The following is a 22,515-nucleotide window of genomic DNA, read 5'->3' on the forward strand; positions in this document are numbered from 1 at the left end:
AATGCTGAATGGGACGGCCTACGGACTCAGCGAGCACGCGCAATTTAAGTCCACGAGACCTAAAGTCCACATGATGTGCGCCATTTGGGACAGGGTCATTAACGCTAACATTAGTGGTGTACTCTAATGATAGTATTTCCTGTCACTCAGGATTTGTTCAGAGATGAAGACTGCCATCTAGCGGTCAGGAAATAAACTTGAAACAAAACAACTGCCATGAATCTTGTAAGATTTTTTTTTTTTTAAATATTGATATTTTTATTGATATTAATATGTTTTTGAGAATCTATACAGTATCGCCAAACAAAATATTGCGATACTCATGTGTATCAATATTTTCTTACACCCCTGGTCTGTTCTGGGGAAGTCATGGCTTGGTGATTAGAGAGTATGACTCCTAACACTGAGGTTGTGGGTTCAAATCTCGGGCTGGCAATACCATGACTTAGGTGCCCGTGAGCAAGACACTGAACCCCTAACTGCCACAGCATAAATGGCCACCCATTGCTCTTGGTGTGTGTTCACGGTGTGTGTGTGCACTTTGGATGGGTTAAATGCAGAAGAAGAATTCTGAGTATGTGTCACCATACTTGTATGTGTGTCACATCACGTTTCACTGTTTAATGAATGCAGTTTAAAAAAAGAATGTAATCACTGTAAAAATAATACCTTTTCCACAAATGCTGAACTGTGAAAACTATAAATAATAGAAAATCAGATTTTTGTGTGTGTGGGGGTCAAAAATGAAAAGGGGTTTTTAAGTTAATGTTTAAAGCTTTTTTTCCCTTGTACATTGAAATGTGTCCTTTTTTAAAGCAAAAATTAATGCCACTTATTATTACCATGATTTACTTTATAAAATGTCATTCAGCGGAACAATAATTTGTATTTATAAAAAAATCTTGTCAGGCATATTTAGAACAAGAATCATTGGATGACATTAAAAGACTCTATTTAAGGATCACAATGCAGCCCCCCACAAACTAAATAATTCTTATTTTAAATCTTTACTAATCTTAATTGCTACTATCTTTCAAACCACTAGGTTTTAGCCATTAGTCAGCAATAATACAATTTTGCATGAACATATGTTTGTTTTATTTTTGCATGTAAATATCGAGCATTGCGTTAGTTCAGTCAGGCCACGTTAGTCACGCTTGCATCAGCTGACAGTCAGCTGTTCCTGACGTGTACCAATCCAGTCTTGACACCTACCACATGCAATCTATTTAAATTCCCATTCTTCAGTGTCTCTTCCATCGCATTGCTGCTTGAAATTAACTCCCTCCTCCAACCCCAACTCCACCAACTGAACCAGTAATCTGATCTAACTTTGTTTTTTCTTTGTTTTTTTCTCTTCATTGGAAGCAGTCTCTCACATTTTGTTTACAACTCACGTAATTGTGAATTGTAATTATATATATGCCTCTAATGGTTCTGTTCTGTACCACAGGGGGGTTTGTCTTGCTGCTCTCCCCGATCTGTCCAAGCATGGCTGCATGGACAGGCGTGTGGAGTGTTGCCCAGAACATAACCATACCGCCAACACTAACTGTATGCAATTATAATTGTCATAAATATACTTGACGGAAGTGGTCCTGATTGAAATATATGTTACGCTGAGTGATGATGGAACATTATTCAACACATATTTTGACATTTATATTCATAAAAGTTAGTTGAAACATTAAAGTAAACACTTTACTTTTAATATATTTTCAATATATATTATCACTTTGTTTATTTTATTTTATATATTATCACAATTTATTCTGATGCGGTAACCAAAATGAGACGTTTCGTTTTTGAACCATATGTATGTTTATGTATATGTTCTGTATGTATGTATGTATATATATATATATACATACATACATACATACATATATACATATACACACACATATATATATATATATATATATATATATATATATATGCACTTTGTATGTATATATGTATGTATGTGTGTGTATTAAATGAAAATGAAATGAAATATAAACAAATTGAACCATTTACATGTAGAGATATAAAAAAAAAACTAAAAAAAATGAAAAAAGCACAATCAAATTACTAACAATTAAACTGAAATTAAAATGAAAAGCAAAAAATGAAAGCTAATTCAGAGCAAAAAAAAAATCAACCCCCCCTGTGGCATTACATTTCTCAGAAAATACCACATATGTACAAAAATAGATACGTGTTGTTTAGCATGTGTTTTGTTGTTTAAAGTGTGCAGACTTTTCTGTCTCATGTGACCTCTCTGCCAGAACACAATTGGTCAGCATATGGTTTGACTTTCATTTGTTGATGTTTTCTTGATTATGTGGTCTAAATGCTAAGCCTTCATAGCCAAAAAAAGTTCATAATATTCAAATCAACATAACTGTCTTTTTCATAGCGACCAAAATGTCTCCAGTGTGCTAGGGATGTCCAAGCCAAGAGATGTCTACAACCCAATAAGATCAAAGAGTCCATAGCGAACAATTGCAAGGGAGTCCATAATGAACAAGTTTGGTATTTGTCTTCATATTTATGGAAATACTATAGCATGGGTGAAACATAACTCCTGCCACACAAAGGTAAGAAAGACATAGACGTTTCCTGTAATGAGGTCAGAAGGTCGACTGTTAGGGGTCAGAAAAGTGATGTAAATAAGAGTGAGAGAAACCAAAACAGACATTCTAACACCACTGTCCTGAACTTAATCACTTATGTGTGTGTGAGCGATGCTGTGTGTGTCTGTTTATCATGGGTGGGAGTGTGAGAGATATGCTGAGTATATGCTCATAGCAGTGAGTGTTTCAGTGTTTCAGTGTAAATGAAGGGTCAGAGAGGTGGGAAGGTAACATCTGTCAGATGTGAAGTGCTTCGCTAAAGGGATGGATCTGTTCACGGGGGTGTGGAGCATTTGTTAATGATTTGACCTCCAAGGCCCTTGAGTCAGTTTGATTCAGACTCCATGAAGTTTTTGTTGCAAAGTACAGTGTTGACATCAAGATCAACCCTGAACTGGAAAGTAAAGGTTCATCAGACTCAACAAAACCATTTCATGATATTCATGCCATGATATACCAATTACAAAACCAAAGCTATATTGAATAGTATCTAAAATACTACACTTATATTTAATTAAGTACTAAAAAATTAAAATGGGCATATAGCATATGTTCTACCTGCTTCAAGTTTTTCCAAGTAATTTATGAAGTGAATAATCAAAAATAAATATCACGAGTGATTTAAAATACATTTTATCCTCATTAATACTGTTTAATTAATAATACAATCACACTAGAGTATTTTTGTACCATCAGTTTGAATGTTTAGACATTGCACAAGTACTGAAATGAGACACTGTCCAACAAATTCTTATATATTATTCACTTTTAATTTGTATTATTTTTAATGTTATCTTGGTATCAAAGTACTGGTACCTTTGACATTAATACTTACCAAATTATAGTTGTGTTGATACATTTTTCTCCAATAAAATGTATGTTTAATATTTAATGTTTTTTGATGCTAATTTTATCATAGATGTTGAGGATTTGGAACATAGATCTGATATGGTTTTAGTAATCCATGCTCCTTTGAAGCCAAAAAGAGATGATAATAATATCATGGCATTTGTTTGACATTTTTGTGAGTGATTTGCCAGTAAATCTGGTGCCACTCTTCAGTGCTCAGATCAGAGTTTGGTGGGAAACAATCCCTATGAGTTTGAAAGGCTAACAGCTGCGCGGATCAAATTTGCCAGTTTTATTTGTTGTGTTAACGTTCAGCTCACAATCACGTAGAATGTAGAAGGGAAGAAATGTCAGGAATGAATGGATTAGGAGATGGAGGTGTTGAATAGAATGGAAGGGTGGAGGGATATTGGGCAAGGTTTGTAATTTGGGGTAAAAATATAACATTGCTTGCCCCAACATCTTGAATTCTGTTGGTGCTGAGTGTGTTTATTGTTACATTTTTCTTTCTTTTTTTTTATGTCATGCATGCCTTTGTGGGGAGTCCATTTATACATTGAAGTGTTGAAAAGAAATAAGTTATAGAAACAAATTGATTGTTTCCGTCAGCTGAGATGTCTCCCCGGTGCTTTCTTATATTTTTACAGATAGTGACGTGTGACATTTAATTACCTGACGGATATTGGCGTGTTGCTTTGTGTGTGCATGTGTGATAACAGAGAAGATATTAGGAAACTCTGCTGTGACCTCACACCCTTAAACTCAGACATACTTGCTTTCCAGGCAGTAGATTTGTAAGAGCAGACACACACACACACACACACACACACACACACACACACACACACACACACACACACACACAGAGACAGTCACATTGTAACTGTAATGACTGAGGCATTACAGTAATGGAAAATTTTCAATGGAAACATTTAATGGATATAAAAAATAAAGTTAAAATAATAAAAGTGCTTGATAAAAAATAATTTACTTTTACAAATTAATGAAATGGTCCTAAAATGGCCTTCATTTTTTGATAAAGTATGCAATTTCTTATATTTTTATCAAATTATTTAAAGTTTCCTATCATTAGGAAATTGTTTTAGGAATAATGCTAATTTCAAAACTAATGCTAATGGCCTATGCATAAACCACAGATTTAAAGGAAGTGAGCTGTACTGCAAGTGCATATCAATTTTTGCTTTTGGCTGGGTTTTGCAGTTTTGATGAAAACATGCATTGCTGGCTGTTGTGTCTTTTTCCACTCTGTTCTGACTAACATTTATACTCCTTTTCCCCTCTGTTTTCCCTCTCTCCTCTGTTTTCCGCTGCCCTCAGTTTGGATGTATGGCCTTCAGGACAGTCCAACAAAATCTGAGGCCTCAGGTAGATGTGCTATGTAGTGTATGTGTGCATGTCACATTTGCTTTTGCAACTCTTCAATGTGGTAATTTCATAGTTTTTACAAGTATTGTTCCTAAAACAGTTGCTCGGGGTCCAAAATTAACACTCTTGAAGTGTCAAAACAAAATTAGTCAAAAGCTATTAAACACCATTTGGCTGGTAACTCCATTAGGAACTGTAACATAATACACAGATTGAATCTCGTTCTAACAGAGAGCCTGAAATAAGCAATTAAAAAATTACATTTTGAAATGAATATAATGATAAATATGGCTTCTAGTGGTGTGAGGATGGGCATGACTATGGGAATTTATCTGGCTAAAGAGTCATAAAATGTTCTCCTGAGACATTTATATAATGAAGTAAAAACCTCTTCAGGTTTGATTCCAAAACTGGAACTTTGTTTTTAAGAGCAAGAGCTCATTTAGCAGATCTTACAGGTCTGCAGGTTTACTTGTGGCTTATAAAGTTTATACTAGAAGACGAAATATTTAGGATAGGTTTTGCAAGGCCTGCAGCGAAGAGGACAACATTCAGTGTGAAAATGGAGGATGTAAAACATGACATGAGAGCTTGTGGTCTCCCCTGAGTTCTCTCCCGGGAAGTCTTACAGACGACGGCTTGCAAATAAACATTTCAGAAAAGAATGCACTCTGTTTTCAGAAATTAATGCTGACGCTCACAGAACTACAGCCCATGTGGAGTGTGTTTTCACTATGATCATCACACATACACCCTACATATTTGGGCAGTTTCCTGCAAAATAAAGAAAACAATGATTATGTAACACATATGATTTTCTTGTGCACATGCTTTCTTAAAACATTTCATAGTCCGGCTTAAGAATGGTGACTTCTAACTTTTCCCAGCTGGTCATTACCTAGTAAGCTTGTTTATTGCTAGTCAAAGATATACCAGACATAATTATATTCTTATACTACGGTATTCACAAACATTGGGCACATAATCAATGGTTTATTTCCAACAAGACATGCTTACACCATAGTAAGTATTTATATGTGCTTGCATGAGGTACAGCAAATGTACCTCTTTGAATAAATTGTTAAAAATATGATGCATTTTATGTTTGTGAAATATTTCCTATTTAAAGCCTCTAGTTTTCAGACGCCCACACTTTAGAAGAACAGGGAGAATAACCACACAATTTCAAGCGCATATAAAAAAACTAGAAAAATAGTTCTCAGAAGTACAAATACATCATTTGAAGTTTTAAAAACTATTTGCAGAAAGTCTTGGAATGCATAAGCCAGAAATGTTTGATGTGTTATACTTTGGATTTTTTAGTTTACAAACAACATTAAACAGCATGTTTAGCCCCTTTTTATTGCTGTAATATGAACAGGATATTCAATGAAAAATACACTACAAAAACAGGACCTTTTTTATTACCATATTTGAAAGAAGCCTCACTGACAGACACAGATGTGTGTCTGGTTTCGTCGAATCTGTGTTTTAACCCTGTTGGCGTCTATTGGCTTGTTTTCACAGACTGAACACATTGAACCAGCATTTGTTGGGTTTTGTAATGTCTGAGAAGGGTCGTATTGTAATCCAGAGACTGTTGCCATTGTCTGCATGTAGTGCAGTATGAATTGACCTTTATGCTCATCAGAGATGCATGTATTTAATAAAAAATAAATAAATAATAATAATAAAATATATAGTAAAGTATAAAAATGTGATTCATTCCTGGGATGCCAAGCTAAATGTTAAGCAGCAGTCTTGTGCTGCTTAATACTTTATGAAACATATATATATATATATATATATATATATATTTTTTTTTTTTTTTTTTTTTTGTGAAGATTTGATTAATAGAATGAACAGAATTTATTTGAAATAGATTTTTTGTAACAGTGGAAGCATGTAAACATCAACTTTACAGTCAGTTCTTTATGTAATTTAATGTTATTAATGTAGCAATTTAATGCGGGGGAGATGCAATCTTTAAACTAGAATTATGGAAATTCTACTTGTTCATTCTACTGAAAATTCACTCATCATGTACTCTTCCGTCATTCTGAAGCTTGGAAACTCTTGTCCTCATTCACTTTCATTTCATATATATATAGGAATTCACCTTGTGTTTTACACAATAAAGTAAGTCATACAGGTTTAGGAAAGCATAAGGCTGAGTAAATGATTACAGAATTAAATTTTTAGCTGAATGATTTTAAGTCACTGATGAAGAGGAACCGGTTAAAGAGACTGTGAGAGGAAATACAAAAAATAAGAGAGAAGGATAGAGAAAGAGAATGTGTCTTAACCCCAGCTGAAATGCTTTCTTTTTCCGTTTCACATAAACACAGCTTTTCTCTCTTTACTCGTCCTGCTCATATGTTTCTTTTTAAGGATTGGAGCAGTCTACCCTGATTGGTGTTTTTCTCTCTCCCCGTTTCAACCAAATGGGAGGAGAGATGGAGAGAGAGAGAGAGAGAGAGAGAGAGAGAATTGAGTTTGAAAAATGAGAAAGGGAGGGACTGAGAGAGGGTGGGAGGCCTGCTCTTGCTCGTCTGTTGAAGAAAACTTTCTCTCCCTCCACTTGTGAGTCACGTCCTTTACTGTAAACAGCTCTTTCCCAGCCTCTTTTCCCTTCCTTACATTACTCCCTGCTTCCTCCAAAAAACCTTCTCTGTATTATGGAGACCCAGCATCACCAAGACCTTATCCAGCTCTTGAGTCCCTGAAGGAAGTCTACCTCGCCTTTCTTTTGTGTAATCTTCCTTTCCCCCCATTCAAATGCGCGTCCAGCAAGGACAAAGATTTGTCTAAATGGCCCGTCATTGCGGAGCATGCACAGTCAGCAGGAGTTTGATTTGCGCTAGGCTGCAGAGTGTGGATGGCGGTGTACAGAGGTCAAGCCAGAGGTCGCTGGCAGGGCAGGGTTGGCGGGGGAAGTGCAGGGATGGCGGGACGGTGGCTGACAGCCTGTTTTTTCCCTTCGCCGGCAGGATTGGACAGCAGTGAGCCCATGGTGCTGGAGCAGTACATGGTGGTGGCCAACTATGAGCGGCAGGAGAACTCTGAGATCAGCCTGAAGGCTGGAGAGATGGTGGACGTAATCGAGAAGAGCGAAAGCGGTGAGTACTTCGCACACACTAAAACTAATTGCCTTACCACATGGTTTTAATTGGTGAAAGCTTGTGAATACACAGACACACAGAGTCACCTGCACACATGAGGTGTCATATGGCCAGTTATCTTGGTGGTTGGTCGGCCTGAACCCCCTATAGATCCCTAGGATTGAGGCCAGATTGATCTGGAATGTCCACGAGATAGGCATGAGAAGCTTTTGGGTTGAAACATGTGCTAATGGATCAGGGTCACACCGATAAGAGTTCATACAGAATTTAGAGATTGACAACAGCAGGGGGAGAGGAGAAATCAAGGAGAAATCAAGCTAGAATTCATGCTAGCGTATCTCCTGGCCTTGCACAGTAGAGGATGAACATTGACTTTTCCAATGTTATTTACTATTTCTGTAGGCATGGTTGCCAAACATCTGAACGTAGTGTTGTTTGCACATCCAGAGAGTTAGCAATGATTAAAAACAGGCTCTTAAAAACTAGCATCTTACTGTTGTGAGTAATCATTTTATCTTTTGTCTTAAATCATATGGAAGAGTGTAGGGAGGATTAGGAGGAGTTGTCAAGAGTTATCAAGATGAGCAAAGATCCAGTAAACCCATTTGAACTTAATAACATCATTGAGTAAGACAAACTTAAAACGAGCTTGACCTTCTGGTTTCAAACATAATGCTTTGTCTAAACTAGTCTAGACTTAGGCCAATTTTTCAGAATATCTAGAGAAAACATTCTTACTTTTCCATTGGATGAATACTCATAGCTAGAATACTTTATGACCATCATAGAGTAAATAGGGTAACACATTACAAGTAATGCAAGGCTACGTAATCAGATTACTTTTTTCAAGTAACTAGTAGCTCATTGCTCATAAATTGCTAATAAATAACAAATAAGTAACGTAAGTTACATTGTTTTCTCATTTATTCACTGACTCTCTTCTGTCCCCGTGTTAAGAGAAATTTTGAGCAAGGATGAGGCACTTCCTTTAGCTTGAGGCTTATCAATTTCCCTTTTGGTGTGAATAAAAAAAAAAATAGGTGACAAGATATTGTCACCTATTTTAATAAAAGTAATTATAAAAGTAATGTGATGCATTACTTTCCATAAAAAGTAACTAATGCAATTAGCTACTTTATTATGGAGTAATGCAATATTGTAATGCATTACTTTTAAAAGTAACTTTTTTTCCCAAACACTGTTCATTAGCTGTAAAAAAGGTAATTCTGAAAATGATTTCACTATTATTTCTTATAACCTTATAACTATTGTTAAAGTTATTGTTCTTGGTGTGACTGGCCTTTCTTTTTACTGTAGATCACTGGTTTATTTGTTTAAGCTGAGGACAGATTTTCAGGTACAATGAATATTACCCACTGATTTTGAAAATTGGACGAGTCAATCACAAAATGATTCAAAGAGATTCAGGCGAAAAATTCTTGCTCAGAATGTGGTTGTCCTTGAGTAAGAAACACTTGGCTTCCTCAGCCCTAGTTAAACTCCAGCTGTTTTACAGAGCAGACAAAGCACGACAACTTCACTTGGGTTGGGAAGAGATGAACCTCGCAAGCCTACAGGATTAATGAGCTTGAGAAACAGAAGCAGAGAGTGTCTGAATGGGAGAAAAGAACGGAATCTGAACACAGAATCGTTTAAAGGAATAGCTTACCCAGAAGAAACTAAGTCATACATGTTTCAGCTTTTACGAAGGTGAACAAATGATCACAGAATTGTTATTTTTGAGTGAACTATTCCTTTAAATCAGCCTGAGGCAGCCTGGAAGACCAATTCCTGGAGTGAACTGTCTGTCCTCCGTTGATTCCAAAATTCCTCAAATGTTGAAAGCACTTGCTGAAATTGAAGATGAGCAGCAGCAGCTTGATATCTCAGCACTAGAAGCCGATTTCTTCAGCAGGCTTCCATATTTTTGTAATATAGTATTAAATGACTACCCTAGTGGATCTGTCAGAGGCAGCATATTTATTACCACTGGATGTCATTCAAAACCAACTTTTTAATGTGGTTGAAACTGTGTTTATAAGAAGCGATTGGCAGAAGCTGGGCTGCACTGGCTTCCCTCTAGGTCATGGAGAGGGAACGATGGAAAAATCCCCCCTGTCCTTAGTTCAATAATAGGCTAATGGATCCTGCAGGGCCTCAGAATCTTATAGAGCAGTTACAAAGTCATGCATCCCAAAAAAAAAAAAAAAATTCCAGAATGCATTCAAAAGTTTTCGTTGAAAGTCTGTAATATAGATAACAGTCAAAGAAATCAAGAGTTTATAGGTCAGTGTGCTGTTTTTGTCATTATTATTTTATGCTATTCTTTCTTGGAACAAGGACATTTTTAACAAAACCTTCAAATAAATTTGATGGTTATTTGTGGAATATGTAGTACTGTATGTCAGTGGTGTTTACTAGCACTGATGTTACACCTTGGACACCACATTTTTGACATGGCAAGTTTAAATATGTTGTCATCAAATAGCTGCTCACATTTTGTTGTTGTTTTCACACAAAGCTATTATATAAGCCATGGAATGTAGCTGTTTTTTTTTTTGTTTTTTGTTTTTTCGTTTTTACAGTTTTTTCTTTTATGGTTATTTTTTGAAGGTACTGTGAATAGTCATCTTAAAAATTCCCTGTTAATTGCATAAATGTCATAATATTTTTTGGAGTTGCTAGTTAGATGCTAGTTTTGATGGTAGAGCAGTGTGTCAGCAGTGCAAAAGGTTGTGGGTTCGATTCCCAGGGAACACACATACTGGTAAAAAAAATTATACTGTTATACTATACTGTTATGTTATACTATACTGTTTTACTTGCATCCACCGCTAGGTGTCAATGCAACCTACAAATGAGAGACCGTTTACTTTGGTTTCTTGGGTTGTCACTTTTGTGAAAAAAATCCTGTTTGATTTGAGAGACAAGTGTTCATCGAATCGATTGTAAAATCGATTTTGCATGTCTAGATGCATTTTATACAGCAAATAACACCAAACATAGGTAAATGCACAGTCAACAGGCAGGACGAATGAAAAGATTCAATGTATTGGTAAAGACCAATATTTCTGATAATTTATTGGCGTTAAGTTACGTGCACAATGACAAACAGGAGTGCAACATTGCTGTGTTTACGATTGGAAATGACAACAACAAAAAATCGCATACGTAGGCGATTCTAGCCTGAATCTGTATCTGTATGCATGAGACTGTCTGAATACCGGCAGAATTCACATTTCTGTTGTAAAAAGAGAAACATTGTGCAGAAGTATTATTTGCTGTTATGCGTGTGTGTCCGAAGCTGCAGTTGCTGTGACGCGTGTTCCAAAAAAAAAAAAAAAACTGGACGTGCTCCGAGAGAAGGTCGTTAAAATCAATTTCCTATTTTCGTTTTCGAAACTTGTGTTGGTTGGTCCACTCGATTCGTGCAATACATTTTCGAACATAAAGTGACAGTTGACACCGACAGGGTTTTAGACTAGATGGGAGAAGGGATGGGAAAAGATCTGGGCACAGTTTTTCCAGAACTTCGTGCCAAGTAAAAGCGGTGTCGAGCTGTTTTAATGAATGTTTTAGATGTATTATGGTGCCCGAACCCGTATGACTTTGAAAAGTGATTGCGCACATTTTGTTTACTGCAGCCGCATTCATTATTACCAAGCGTGAACCGTTGACTCTGACAGTGAATGAGAGTATGAGACAAAGCGAACGCACAGGCCATAGTGTGACATCAGTTTAAACATAGATGACGTCACAGGGTTTTTTTTAAAGAAAGAACGTAGTCTTCGTTTGTATGTAGGCCTAGGCAATTTAAATATTTACAATACTTACTAAAATATAATTAATATTATTTTATTGATTTTGTATTAGTTGTTTGAAGAGAAAATAATTGGTCGGTCTTAACGCAAATGTACAACCAACAAGTCGGTCGGACTAAAAGCAAAAAAAAAATAACATTTGAGTCGGTCCTAAATTGACAGGGTCGTTCAGGTTACAGCAAACAAGAATATTTTTAAGGCCTAATCCACTGAGTATCTGACCATGTTTAAATCTTTTAGATGTTTTGTTTTTTCCCCCAAGGCTTCTGTGCTTCCTGAACAATGCTCTACTATGAAAATTGCTCTGTGCCATCAATATTATGAGGTTCCCTTCCATCCTATCGCCTCTCTCCCCTGGGTCCACTCATTCAGCCGGTAACCCCTGCTTACTGAAACAGAATCAATAAAGAGCCGCTCACGGTCTTGGGTAGGCTAGTTTGTCTTGGCCTCGCTCCCTATGGAGCCATGCTGAACCTGGACCAAAGGGTTCAAACTTTCATTTGCATTTCATTTTCAGTTGCTCTGAGGCCATCTGAAAGGATCTTTATAAACCTGGAGCTACACCTCTCAGGGGCCTCTACTGTTAAATCGATTAAGGTCATTGAGATAAAATTATTGATAGTAAGCAGACCACAAAGCTGAAACACCTGTCGTAGCTTTAAACTTTTTGAAAATTAACTAATCGATACATTTAATTTTTTCTGTGAGAGTTTAGCAAGGAAAATCAATCAGTATCCAGCCTATCAACTTTAAAAGTAATAAAAATGAATGTGGCATGGACAGTGTGAGGTGACAATGGCACATACAAAGTTTGGTGTCAATATATCAAATATTTGCAGAGATACAGCCTCAGACGCAGTTTGGCACTGTGCCTAAAATTTGTAGCAGCACTGTTTATGAAAATGGTTTAGCATATTGACACGAAATCCATAACGTTTTGTCACCACAGTCGAACAAATCATCTGAATCAGTTTTGGTGAAAATTGGACCAACGGTCGAGGAGGAGTTCAAAAAAGTAAATTTTCAACTTCGAAATGGTGGACAGGAAGTTCGGAATGTCTAAACAATGAAAATCGGTATCTATGTTGTCGGCATGACCCAAGGAATATTTTGACACCAGTTTATTTACGATAGGCTAATGCAATCAAAAGTTATTAGCATTTTTGGAAAATTAATAATTAACAGTTAATGAATGGTCTATTACTCTTGACCAATAGGTGGTGCTGTTACTAAATTGATGTGGCGTCATCAGTTTGAAGTGACAATGGTACATATATAGTGTAATATAAATATTACAAACAATAAAAAATAGCAACAACATTTTTTTTGGAGTTCATCCAACCTCAGCATGAGCCAAGGATTCAGAGGGAAAAAAAGAAAGTATTTTCTGGCTTACGGTTCAAAAGTTATTAGCATAAACATTTTATGGGCTGACATAGACATGCGGCAGAAGAAGAAGAAGAAGAAGAAATTCTCGCTAACGGATATAATAGGTGCATAAGCCCCTTCTGTGCTTGGCCCCTAAAAATACATTAAATAAAAAAATTAAATTTTTTGTTCCACAGAAGAAAGAAAGTCATATAGGTTTGGACTGACATACCAGTGATTACATTATGATAGAATTTTAATTTGGGGAGACCTTTCCCTTTCAGAATCAGATTGTTACAATTCATTATACATTTTTTGATGTTTAAATAAACAAAAGTGAAAATGTCATCATTTTCTTTTCCTCATGACTTTCCAAACATGTATGCACTCATGTGTGTGTTTTTTTGAAAATGGTAAAACAGTACTAGCCAGTTTCCTCAAGACATCACTCTGTTGTGTGGACCGGTCCAGAAATAAAGTCTAGGAACGAAATAGTATTTTTATGCTGATCTAAGACCAGCTGTTCCTGAACAAATCTGAACCACTGGAGCTCTTGAAATAAAAACCACAACAGTGATCTCAGATCAGTGTGCATGAGCGACCGACATCATCAGCCTTTGAAGTTCAGACCAAAGAGACCCCCCTCCGCCGCACCACAATTGTCAGATTACACAAAACCTATTTTGGCCCTAAGCCCAAAACCTGATACTCCAGCTTTTCAGGAAAGAACTTGAGTGTGACCGAATGTAGGCCAGACTCTACTGGCCTGGATTTTAGAGAACGTCAGCTGAAATATCCTTCCAGTGATTTCAGCCTCAGCTCTGTTAGATTAGTAATCAGACATATGTCTTTTTCTATATGCATTTATTGATAGATAATATTGTAGTAAAAATGAGTGATTCTTTTTGCCATTCGGAATGTGTGTTAAATAAAAGCATTCTATTATAAATTAAAGATAAATGCTCTGCTCTAAAACCTACTGCTGTTCCTAACCATAATGGAAGTGAGTGATTCCAACACTCTACCATTCAAAAGCTTAGAATGTAATTTTCAAATGGAATTTATTCCTGTGTCAACAGAATTCAGAAAGTGTATTTAGAAGGTTCAAAAGGACAGAATAGAATTTACCTCTTTTGAATATACATTTTTATTTCTTAATTTAATAAATTGTGGATTAACTTTTAGGGAATAATAAATTATAACTGTATAACAATTTTATAAAGTCTTTGTAAAGTTAATAATTTTGTGAATTGCAGAATATTTTTTAAGTGGCAGTGTTTGGCTGCTATAGTTCAAAGTGATTTTTTTCCCCTCTCTTCTGTCAAGAATGATTCTGCTCTTTCTCTCTCTCTCTCTCTCTCTCTCTGTGTGTAACTTATCGATACAATAACTTTCATAATGTGTTCTATGATATATTGGAATGTTACATTGTTTTTGTATCATGTTAAAATTTTTGTTTGCTACTTCAGCTCCAAAATAAGAAAGTGACAGGCACATGTATTTTTGCTTGTCTTTTTTTTCTTCTTTTTTTTCTCTAGCTGGTGCGGATAGAGGGAATGTGTGGTGAAAATGTAAGCTTTGAAGTTCAGGCCAAACATCTGTTCACTCTCTCTTTTGTCTTTGTCTTTTTTGTTCAGCCGCTCTCGGCTCTTTCCTTTCCTTTCCTCTCATTCATTTTAGTGTAATTCAGCTGTATTTTTGGATGATCAGAGCTGAACATCAAAATGATATCACACATGAGCTCAAATCAAAAAGTGTCGTTCAGCAGGATATGGGGGCGGGTTGGGTGGGGGGCGTGAAATGTCTGAAACCCATTAATGTTGGGATTGTTGGTGGTTACAGCCCTGCCTGTGGGCATTATGACATCATTCTCAAGCCTTCATTTTCAGGTCTTTTACAGTGTACGCTGATGTCTTTGTTGAAAGACGTTCAAACTTAAAGCTAAACAAAACAATCAAAAACAGCTAAATGTGTGAAAAGCTGTAGCGAGGCATTTCATGAACCTCATAAGAAAATAAAACAGTCTGAAGGAGAGGAAATATGTCAAATTCACCTAGTGACCTCATGCATTTTCTTTCTTTCCGTTTTGTCTGTTTGTCAGTTGTTAAGTACACTCATATGTCCTTTTTTCTTTTTTTATACCTTTAGTGCATTGATCTATTATTATTTTTTTTTGTTGTTGCCTGTTTTTCTTTTTTTGGCTGCTCATTCATTCTTATTTCTTTGGTTTGTTCTTTCATGCTTTTTTGTTTGTTCTTACATTAACTCTTTTTTCCTCGCATTAGTGTGTCAGTTCTTTCGTTCTTTTATTTCTTCTTTCATTCATTTGCGATTGCTGACGTCTGCTGTTTCTGTGCTCCTAGTAACAGCAAAGGGAATTGGATAAATTATGATTGTTTTTAAACTGGCCTTCAATTCTTCAACTGAGGAGGTGATTCAAAACTCATACCATCAGTTCAGCCAGTAGTTGACATGTTGAAGGCATTGTTTTGATAATAGTGTATATACACACATATATCAGGTTAAATAATACATTTTTAGTTACACTGAACCCTTTTGTTCTTCCATTGAACATTGAAAGGACATGTTTTGAAGAATTCTCACATGGCTGTGTTTAAAACAACATAGATGCATGTACACAATATCCTCTCTAACCATTGGCTGAGCCAGTAGCTGACATGTTGAATTGCTTAAACACAAGAATGGTTTTGATAGTTTCGATATGTCTGCAAATTAAACTGGAATAGGAGAAAGAATTGTAACGTCAAAACCAAATCTTATCTAACCATGTACATAAACAAAAGCTCACATGACCTACTGCCCTACCAAACTTCATGGCTCACACATGCAGCTTTCAGAAGAAACATTTCTCAGAAGCAGATACACAGTTTAAGATTTATTAGTCTGTTTTGCAGAAACACCATCTTTTTCAAAAGAACCTATCTTTTGCTTTGAAGAGCAAGTCCACCTTCATCTCAGCAGAAAAGCTTCTGTTTCTGTCTGTTTTTGCGTGAGATGATCGTAACGTCCTGAACCACAGAGGAATTCAGAGGAGTACATCGTTTAAGCATTAAAGAAGCATTCCTGCTGTCTGTCTTGCACTTTGAGTGTCTTTTGTTTTGGTGAAAGAATTTGTTTCTGCTCTGTTAAGCAAGAGTTTAGCTTTGAAACTTGGCAGGCATAACACATAGAATCCATCTGAGCTCCCAGCTGAACTCAGATCAGAGTCAATTCTTCTGACTTTTCACATTGATGATTGCTTGACTGGAGGTCCAGTATTGGAAATGCCCTTAAAAGTTTGTCACTCAGTGTTTTATATTGTCTGTTTTGTTTACACTGTTTTGGACGCATACTGACACCTATTGGTGTGGATGCACCATCAGGCTAGACATAAGACTAGAGTCTTCATCTTACAGTATGTGTAAACATAATTTTGTAAAAGTACTATTAATCTTCTTAGCTTTTAATTAAAGTGTTCCTCAAGGGTTGTAGTGAAGCTGGATGAAACACACCTGTAGCATATACATTAACAGAAAAACAAACACAAGCTCTGAATCCAATGAAAGCATCTTTGTGATGGCTAAACTGTGTGCAACCCATGGCATTTTGCATTTTGTTTGAATTGACCCTCTGTGCTTGCCGTAGACGGTTCCTGGTGTGCACAAACAGGGAGACAGTATCTCATTCAAAGAGGGTCACTCAGGCAGGGTGGCCACAACCTGCTCTCAGCTCTCTCGCTAATTCATTAGCAAATTCATACTGCTTGTGTGTGTGTGTGTGTGTGTGTGTGTGTGTGTGTGAGAGAAGAAAGAGATTAGCTGTGTCAGGGTGGTATAGATGTCAGTGTGGTCTGTTTGACTCAAATGAATCTTATGACTTCTGTATGTAAGCACTGTTCTGATATGTTGGCACCGATTTAGATGAAGCACTAGTTTTCTGATCTCTGTGTTCCTTTTTCCGCCTCTATGTGCATGGCTTCCAGCTACTGGCATCGTCATTCAGGTTTTTAAAATGAGAGTCAGTGTTTCTTTGGTGTTTAAAATGTACATTAATGTTTTTGAAAGAAGTCTCTTATGTTCACCAAGGCTGCATTTGCTGCTCAAGAACCACTTCTTATTAACACTGTGAACAGTTGGGCTGCTTAATATTTTTCTTAATAATATATTTTTCGAGATTTTTTGTTGAATTGAATGTTTATTTGAACTAGAATTTTTTTTTTGTAACATTGTAAATGTCTTTAAGTTTTGATCAGTTTAATGCATCCTTGCTAAATAAAAGATTAAGTTTGACCTGAGATTTGAGGGCAATTTTCTGGATAAATTAGCAAAAGTCCCCTACAGTAAATTTGGATGTAGTTTTGTTTTTAGTATTACGGAAATGCCAAAGTTGAAGTCTTCATCTTGTGGTCTTGAAACCACATAAACATGGGGGTCTGGGTCTCAAAACTGGATATAGATCTTGGTTTGTGGTGTCAGACAAGGCAAAAGTCTATTTCCAACACACTGAAGATGATAATGAAAGGATTTACAAGAATTTAATGACTGTAAATGGCTACAAAGCCACTGTACAAAGTATGGTTTGAAAGAATAGATGCAGTAAAAGGATATGGGGCCTTGGTCTTGAAAGGTCTAGTGCATATTGCAAAAACATATGTGAAAACATTTTACCGTTCAATAGTTTTGGAAAGAAGTGTCTTATGCTCATCAAGTCTGCATCTAAAAACAGTAATATCATGAAATGTTTTTACTAGTGGTGGGCCATTATCGGCGTTAACGTGCTGCGTTAACGTGAGACTCTTATCGGGCGATAAAAAAATATTGCCGTTAATCTATTCTCAAAGTTGGGTTGGGAGCTGGGTCTATACTAAGCAAGCTATGATGACTTTCACCTTGATACTGGCTGAGGCCAGCCTAAAAAAATGCTCAGGACAGTTGACGGGCCACTGCTGTGCATCGTCACGAAAGCTTATCTTTTTCACGTGTTTTTAAGCCTTACCGCTTTTTGATTTAAACATTAAAGCATCCAAACATTGTAGCTGGTTACTCGCGCGCTGTGTTCGGTGCACACGAGAGAGATTGAGAGCCGCGTATCACGGACAGCGACTCTGAACCGAGCTCTCTTCTGCGAAGTTCTCCTCGAAGTTCCTCCTGCACCTGAACGAACAAATACAAATCGCAGTTTGAACAAACAAAAAGATGTGAAAGAGCCCAATTCAGTACTCGCGGTGTTTTGGTGTTCTGGGCTCACGCAGAGAAAGGTGTCTCAAAACACTTGAACATCGAATTTGCTTATTTTTGCTCTTGTGCCGACAAAAACATACAAAATATGTCAAAATATCCACCTTGGAAATTATGCTCGAAAAAACTGTCAGTTATTTCTTAAGTGAAAGTAAACAGTTGAGGGAAAAAATGGGATGTGTATTATATTGGATGCGTTCATCGTCTCTTAAAGTGACCGCGCCTAATTTAGCTACTGGCTGCTGTAATGTTAATCTAAGAAAATGAAAGAAAATTACTCACTGCTCTTGACTGAATTACTTTGTAGTTTTAACAGTCAAACCAAAAATTACATACAAATTAAACAATTTCAAACAGAGCCCACTGGTACAACCTTCACCAGGTCCCCGCTGACCCCAGCTACGGCCCTGCTCACGCCCGTTTCACACATACTCTGTCTGCAGTGCGTATGCAGTCCGTGTGCGTTACGTATGTGGTGCAGCACGGACTCGATGTGCTTTCACACAGGACACGTTTGCAGTTCGCTACTTGGTACGTAAACGATCACTGCACTGCTGCAGACGCAACGCTCCTGGAACGCAACTGGAATCCGTTAACATTGGTGCGTAAAAAAATATGCAACGCATACGCACTGCAGACGGAGTATGTGTGAAACAGGCGTAAGGTTGTTTGCACCTTGTGCAATGTGAAATTAGTTTACAGCTTTCTCAAGCAGTTTGTGATAAATTTTGGAAACAGGAGATGAGCCCCTGGTCTAATGCTCCACCTGGCTTGATAAACTCCTTCTCAAAGACTTACTGTTTGTCAATTTTATTTGGGTAACACATATTCTGACTGCCTTCGGCAGAATTCGAATGAGCCATTTTAATCTAGATTAATTTCAAGATCACAGTGAGATTAATCTAGATTAAAAACATTAATCTATGCCCACCACTAGTTTTTACTATTTAAAACTAGTCACTTTTGTCAGTTTCATGTACGCACACACACACACACACACACACACACAAATATATGTGTATAATGTACATATGAGTATTTTTACACCTTTTAGGTGTATGATGTGGTTGAATAAATGTATTCTGGAGTGTACAGTATTCTGCTATCATTATTGGCCCACGTTGGTGTTTAGAACATTTGTCGTTACTCACTTAATGCCCTGTCAAAAGACCTGCTTCTGAATTTCTATGATGTCAGAGCTGGATTATTTCTGATTTATGATATCACACTGTTATGAACACTTTGTTACCTTGGCAACAGGCTCGTTCAGAAGGATCTATGTTTCAGCTGGAGAACCGTTTTGAATTTTAATCCATTGGCGTTCATTTATGTCGGCTTTACATTTTTATGTGTGTTCGCCAAATATGTGATTTTAATTCCATAACTCAAATGATTAACCCAAATGAACTTACCATGAACGTTGTATGGGTCTCTCTTGATAAATCATTCATTTTCTTTGTCAATCTTTTTTGCTGCTTTGTTTCTAAAGCTGCTCAGAATCATCTTTAAATTATAGTGGAAATTTGATGAAAAACCCATCATAATTCACATTTCAAAAACAAATCATAGTGCTGACACTACATTTAACAAATTCAACACATATTCAGACACATGAAGAAGGAATCGAAAGACATAAATTTAACTGATGAGGTTATTTTGGCCCAAAACACAGAAGCACACAGATATTAGCTCATAAAACATATCATGTTAGCTGCTAAGTAGAGTTGTCAGACACATCCAACCTTCCTCATGTTGGACTGTGCACACAAATAAAACCATGTCCATCCCCTTTTGATATTTATGACAGTGTCAGGTCTAATTGATCGCAAATGTTACACAGGAAGTGTACAGAATTCATAAACACATCGCCTGAAACTAAACACAAATAAACTAAATGTTTGTGAGCCAAAACATTGCGTTCCATCAGATTAGTGTTAGTTACATTAGTGTTTGTTTGCAAAGCATGGAGGCATCATTTTCTTTCTGTCCGGGTGGTTAAAACAGGATTATTTAATCATATGCAAGCTTAGTTTTGACACTGTATTAGGTAAATTTGTAAAAAAAAAAAAAAATTCTTCTGTTGTGTCTGTAGGCTGGTGGTTTGTCAGCACAGCTGAAGAACAAGGCTGGGTTCCTGCCACATACCTGGACTCTCAGAGCGGCACCAGAGATGATCTGGACCTGGGAACATCTAGATCTGGAGAAGGTAGGACACAATAAATATACTCTCTCTCATACTTGTGCACAAACACTTATACCCCAAGAAATCTTGATCAGTTGATCAGTTTCACATTCACTGAACGATCAACACCCAGGACCTGAAATATCCATAATAAAGGATAAAATCTGTATCCCAAATAATCCTTGAACAACTTCCACTTGAAAGAGGTGAGGGCTTTGGGACTGTGAGAGATCATCGATTGCAGAAGGAGAAATTAAGGAAACAAAGAAAGGCACTCTTCTTCTTAATAAAAGTGTTGTTATTATTTCTTTGAATCTGTAGCTACATAATAAATAAATCTGGGTGCTTCTTCAACTATGAGAACTTTTAGCCCTGTGAACTTTTTAAAACATTTAGATAGAAGTCTATTACCTTTATTAGATTTATTTGTTTGCTTTTTTCTGACAGTATTTATTTATTTCATGGAAATTCCCCCCAAGTTTAGTATTGTATTTATTAGCATTATACAGTTTGGTTGAAATGACAGTGGCCTTAAACATTTCATAATAAAATGGCCTGCTTCATAGCTAGCATTTTATATATCATAAACACACAAAACTAAATAATATTCTCTCTGTTTGTATAATTTGCACTCATAATTTTCGAATGAATCCATGAAATGAAACATTTACTGTACATGGTTGACTCATTCACTATAAGATCCATAACATGTATTTGCAAAATAGATATGGTGCATTTACATTCATGTCAACTTCAGTAAAATCAACTCCTGGAACATAAATTGTCAGAAATTGAGGAAACATCCATTTGTTTCACATTATTAAACACACATGAAGAACCGTCACATTATAAAAATGTCCTCCTCTAATGTCTTCTATCATCTGCAGCCATCAGCATTCACTGGGTTGAGTTTCCTGTCTCAACCAACAACATTTTTAGCTGCGTCTTGAAATGAAAGTGAAAAAAGTGAAAGTGACGTGACATACAGCCAAGTATGGTGACCCATACTCAGAATTCGTGCTCTGCATTTAACCCATCCAAAGTGCACACACACAGCAGTGAACACACACCCGGAGCAATGGGCAACCATTTATACTATGGCGCCCAGGGAGCAGTTGGGGGTTTGATGCCTTGCTCAATGGCACCTTAGTCATAGTATTGCCTGCCCAAGATTCGAACCCACAACCCTAGGGTTAGGAGTCAAACTCTTTAACCACTAGGCCACTGAAAGACTCAATGTGTAAGATTAGGAGATAAAGCTTTCGCCACTATCTTTGTCTGAGATGGATCGATACATCCTCAAACACGCACACAATTTATTGATCCCCAAGGGGTAATTTACCATCCCGTTTGGCCACAACGGCTTCATTTCTGGATGTAGCTGCAGTTTTTTTTTTTTTTTTTCAGGCTGAACTTTATTTGAACTAGACCATCTTTCATTTTATCTATGGAGTTGATAAGTGGTAAAACTTATTATGAAGTTTCCATTCTGTAACACAATAAAAATTCTAAACACCGTACATTTTTTAGACTTCACACATCACACAGTTTAACATGTGCCACTAAAATCTAATAACACGTGTTTTAATCCAAGTCCTCCTTTGCTTTGCCACCATCATTGTTCAAGCCAAGAACCCTCCTAACCTTTTCTCTAATGTAATAATGTCTTCATTACACTAATACCAGTGTTCCTCTTGAGTTGTTTATGTTGAGTTTTTCCTGTCTCTGTTCTTTTTCTGCTGTCTTCATTCATCCGTGTCAGTTACTAAGAGACGTAAGGCTCATCTGAAGAGGCTCGACCGGAGATGGACGCTAGGGGGAATAGTCAACCGCCAACAGAGTCGAGGTGAACACACATGCAATCACGCATGCCTACATAGACTGATCACATGCAAGCACTCAAGTGTGTGGCCAATTTGCATGGTGCGTTTG

General features: G+C 36.8%; 1 protein-coding gene across 6 annotated transcripts in view; it reads left to right on the forward strand.

Annotated features, from left to right (window-relative positions):
- The window catches only part of LOC132142686 (SH3 and PX domain-containing protein 2A), a 94,442-nt gene that overhangs the window by 61,920 nt on the left and 10,007 nt on the right, over nucleotides 1-22,515 (forward strand). For 2 of the 6 annotated variants that reach the window (XM_059552742.1, XM_059552743.1), the window contains exons 7-10: nucleotides 4,806-4,853; nucleotides 7,844-7,972; nucleotides 20,494-20,607; nucleotides 22,346-22,429. In XM_059552742.1, coding sequence (XP_059408725.1) covers nucleotides 4,806-4,853; nucleotides 7,844-7,972; nucleotides 20,494-20,607; nucleotides 22,346-22,429 — 375 coding nt within the window. The remainder of the gene's footprint in view (nucleotides 1-4,805; nucleotides 4,854-7,843; nucleotides 7,973-20,493; nucleotides 20,608-22,345; nucleotides 22,430-22,515) is intronic. The other 4 variants (XM_059552746.1, XM_059552747.1, XM_059552744.1 and 1 more) reach the window with 2 other exon arrangements.

Source organism: Carassius carassius, chromosome 6 (genome assembly GCF_963082965.1).
Source record: "Carassius carassius chromosome 6, fCarCar2.1, whole genome shotgun sequence".
NCBI lineage: Eukaryota > Metazoa > Chordata > Actinopteri > Cypriniformes > Cyprinidae > Carassius > Carassius carassius.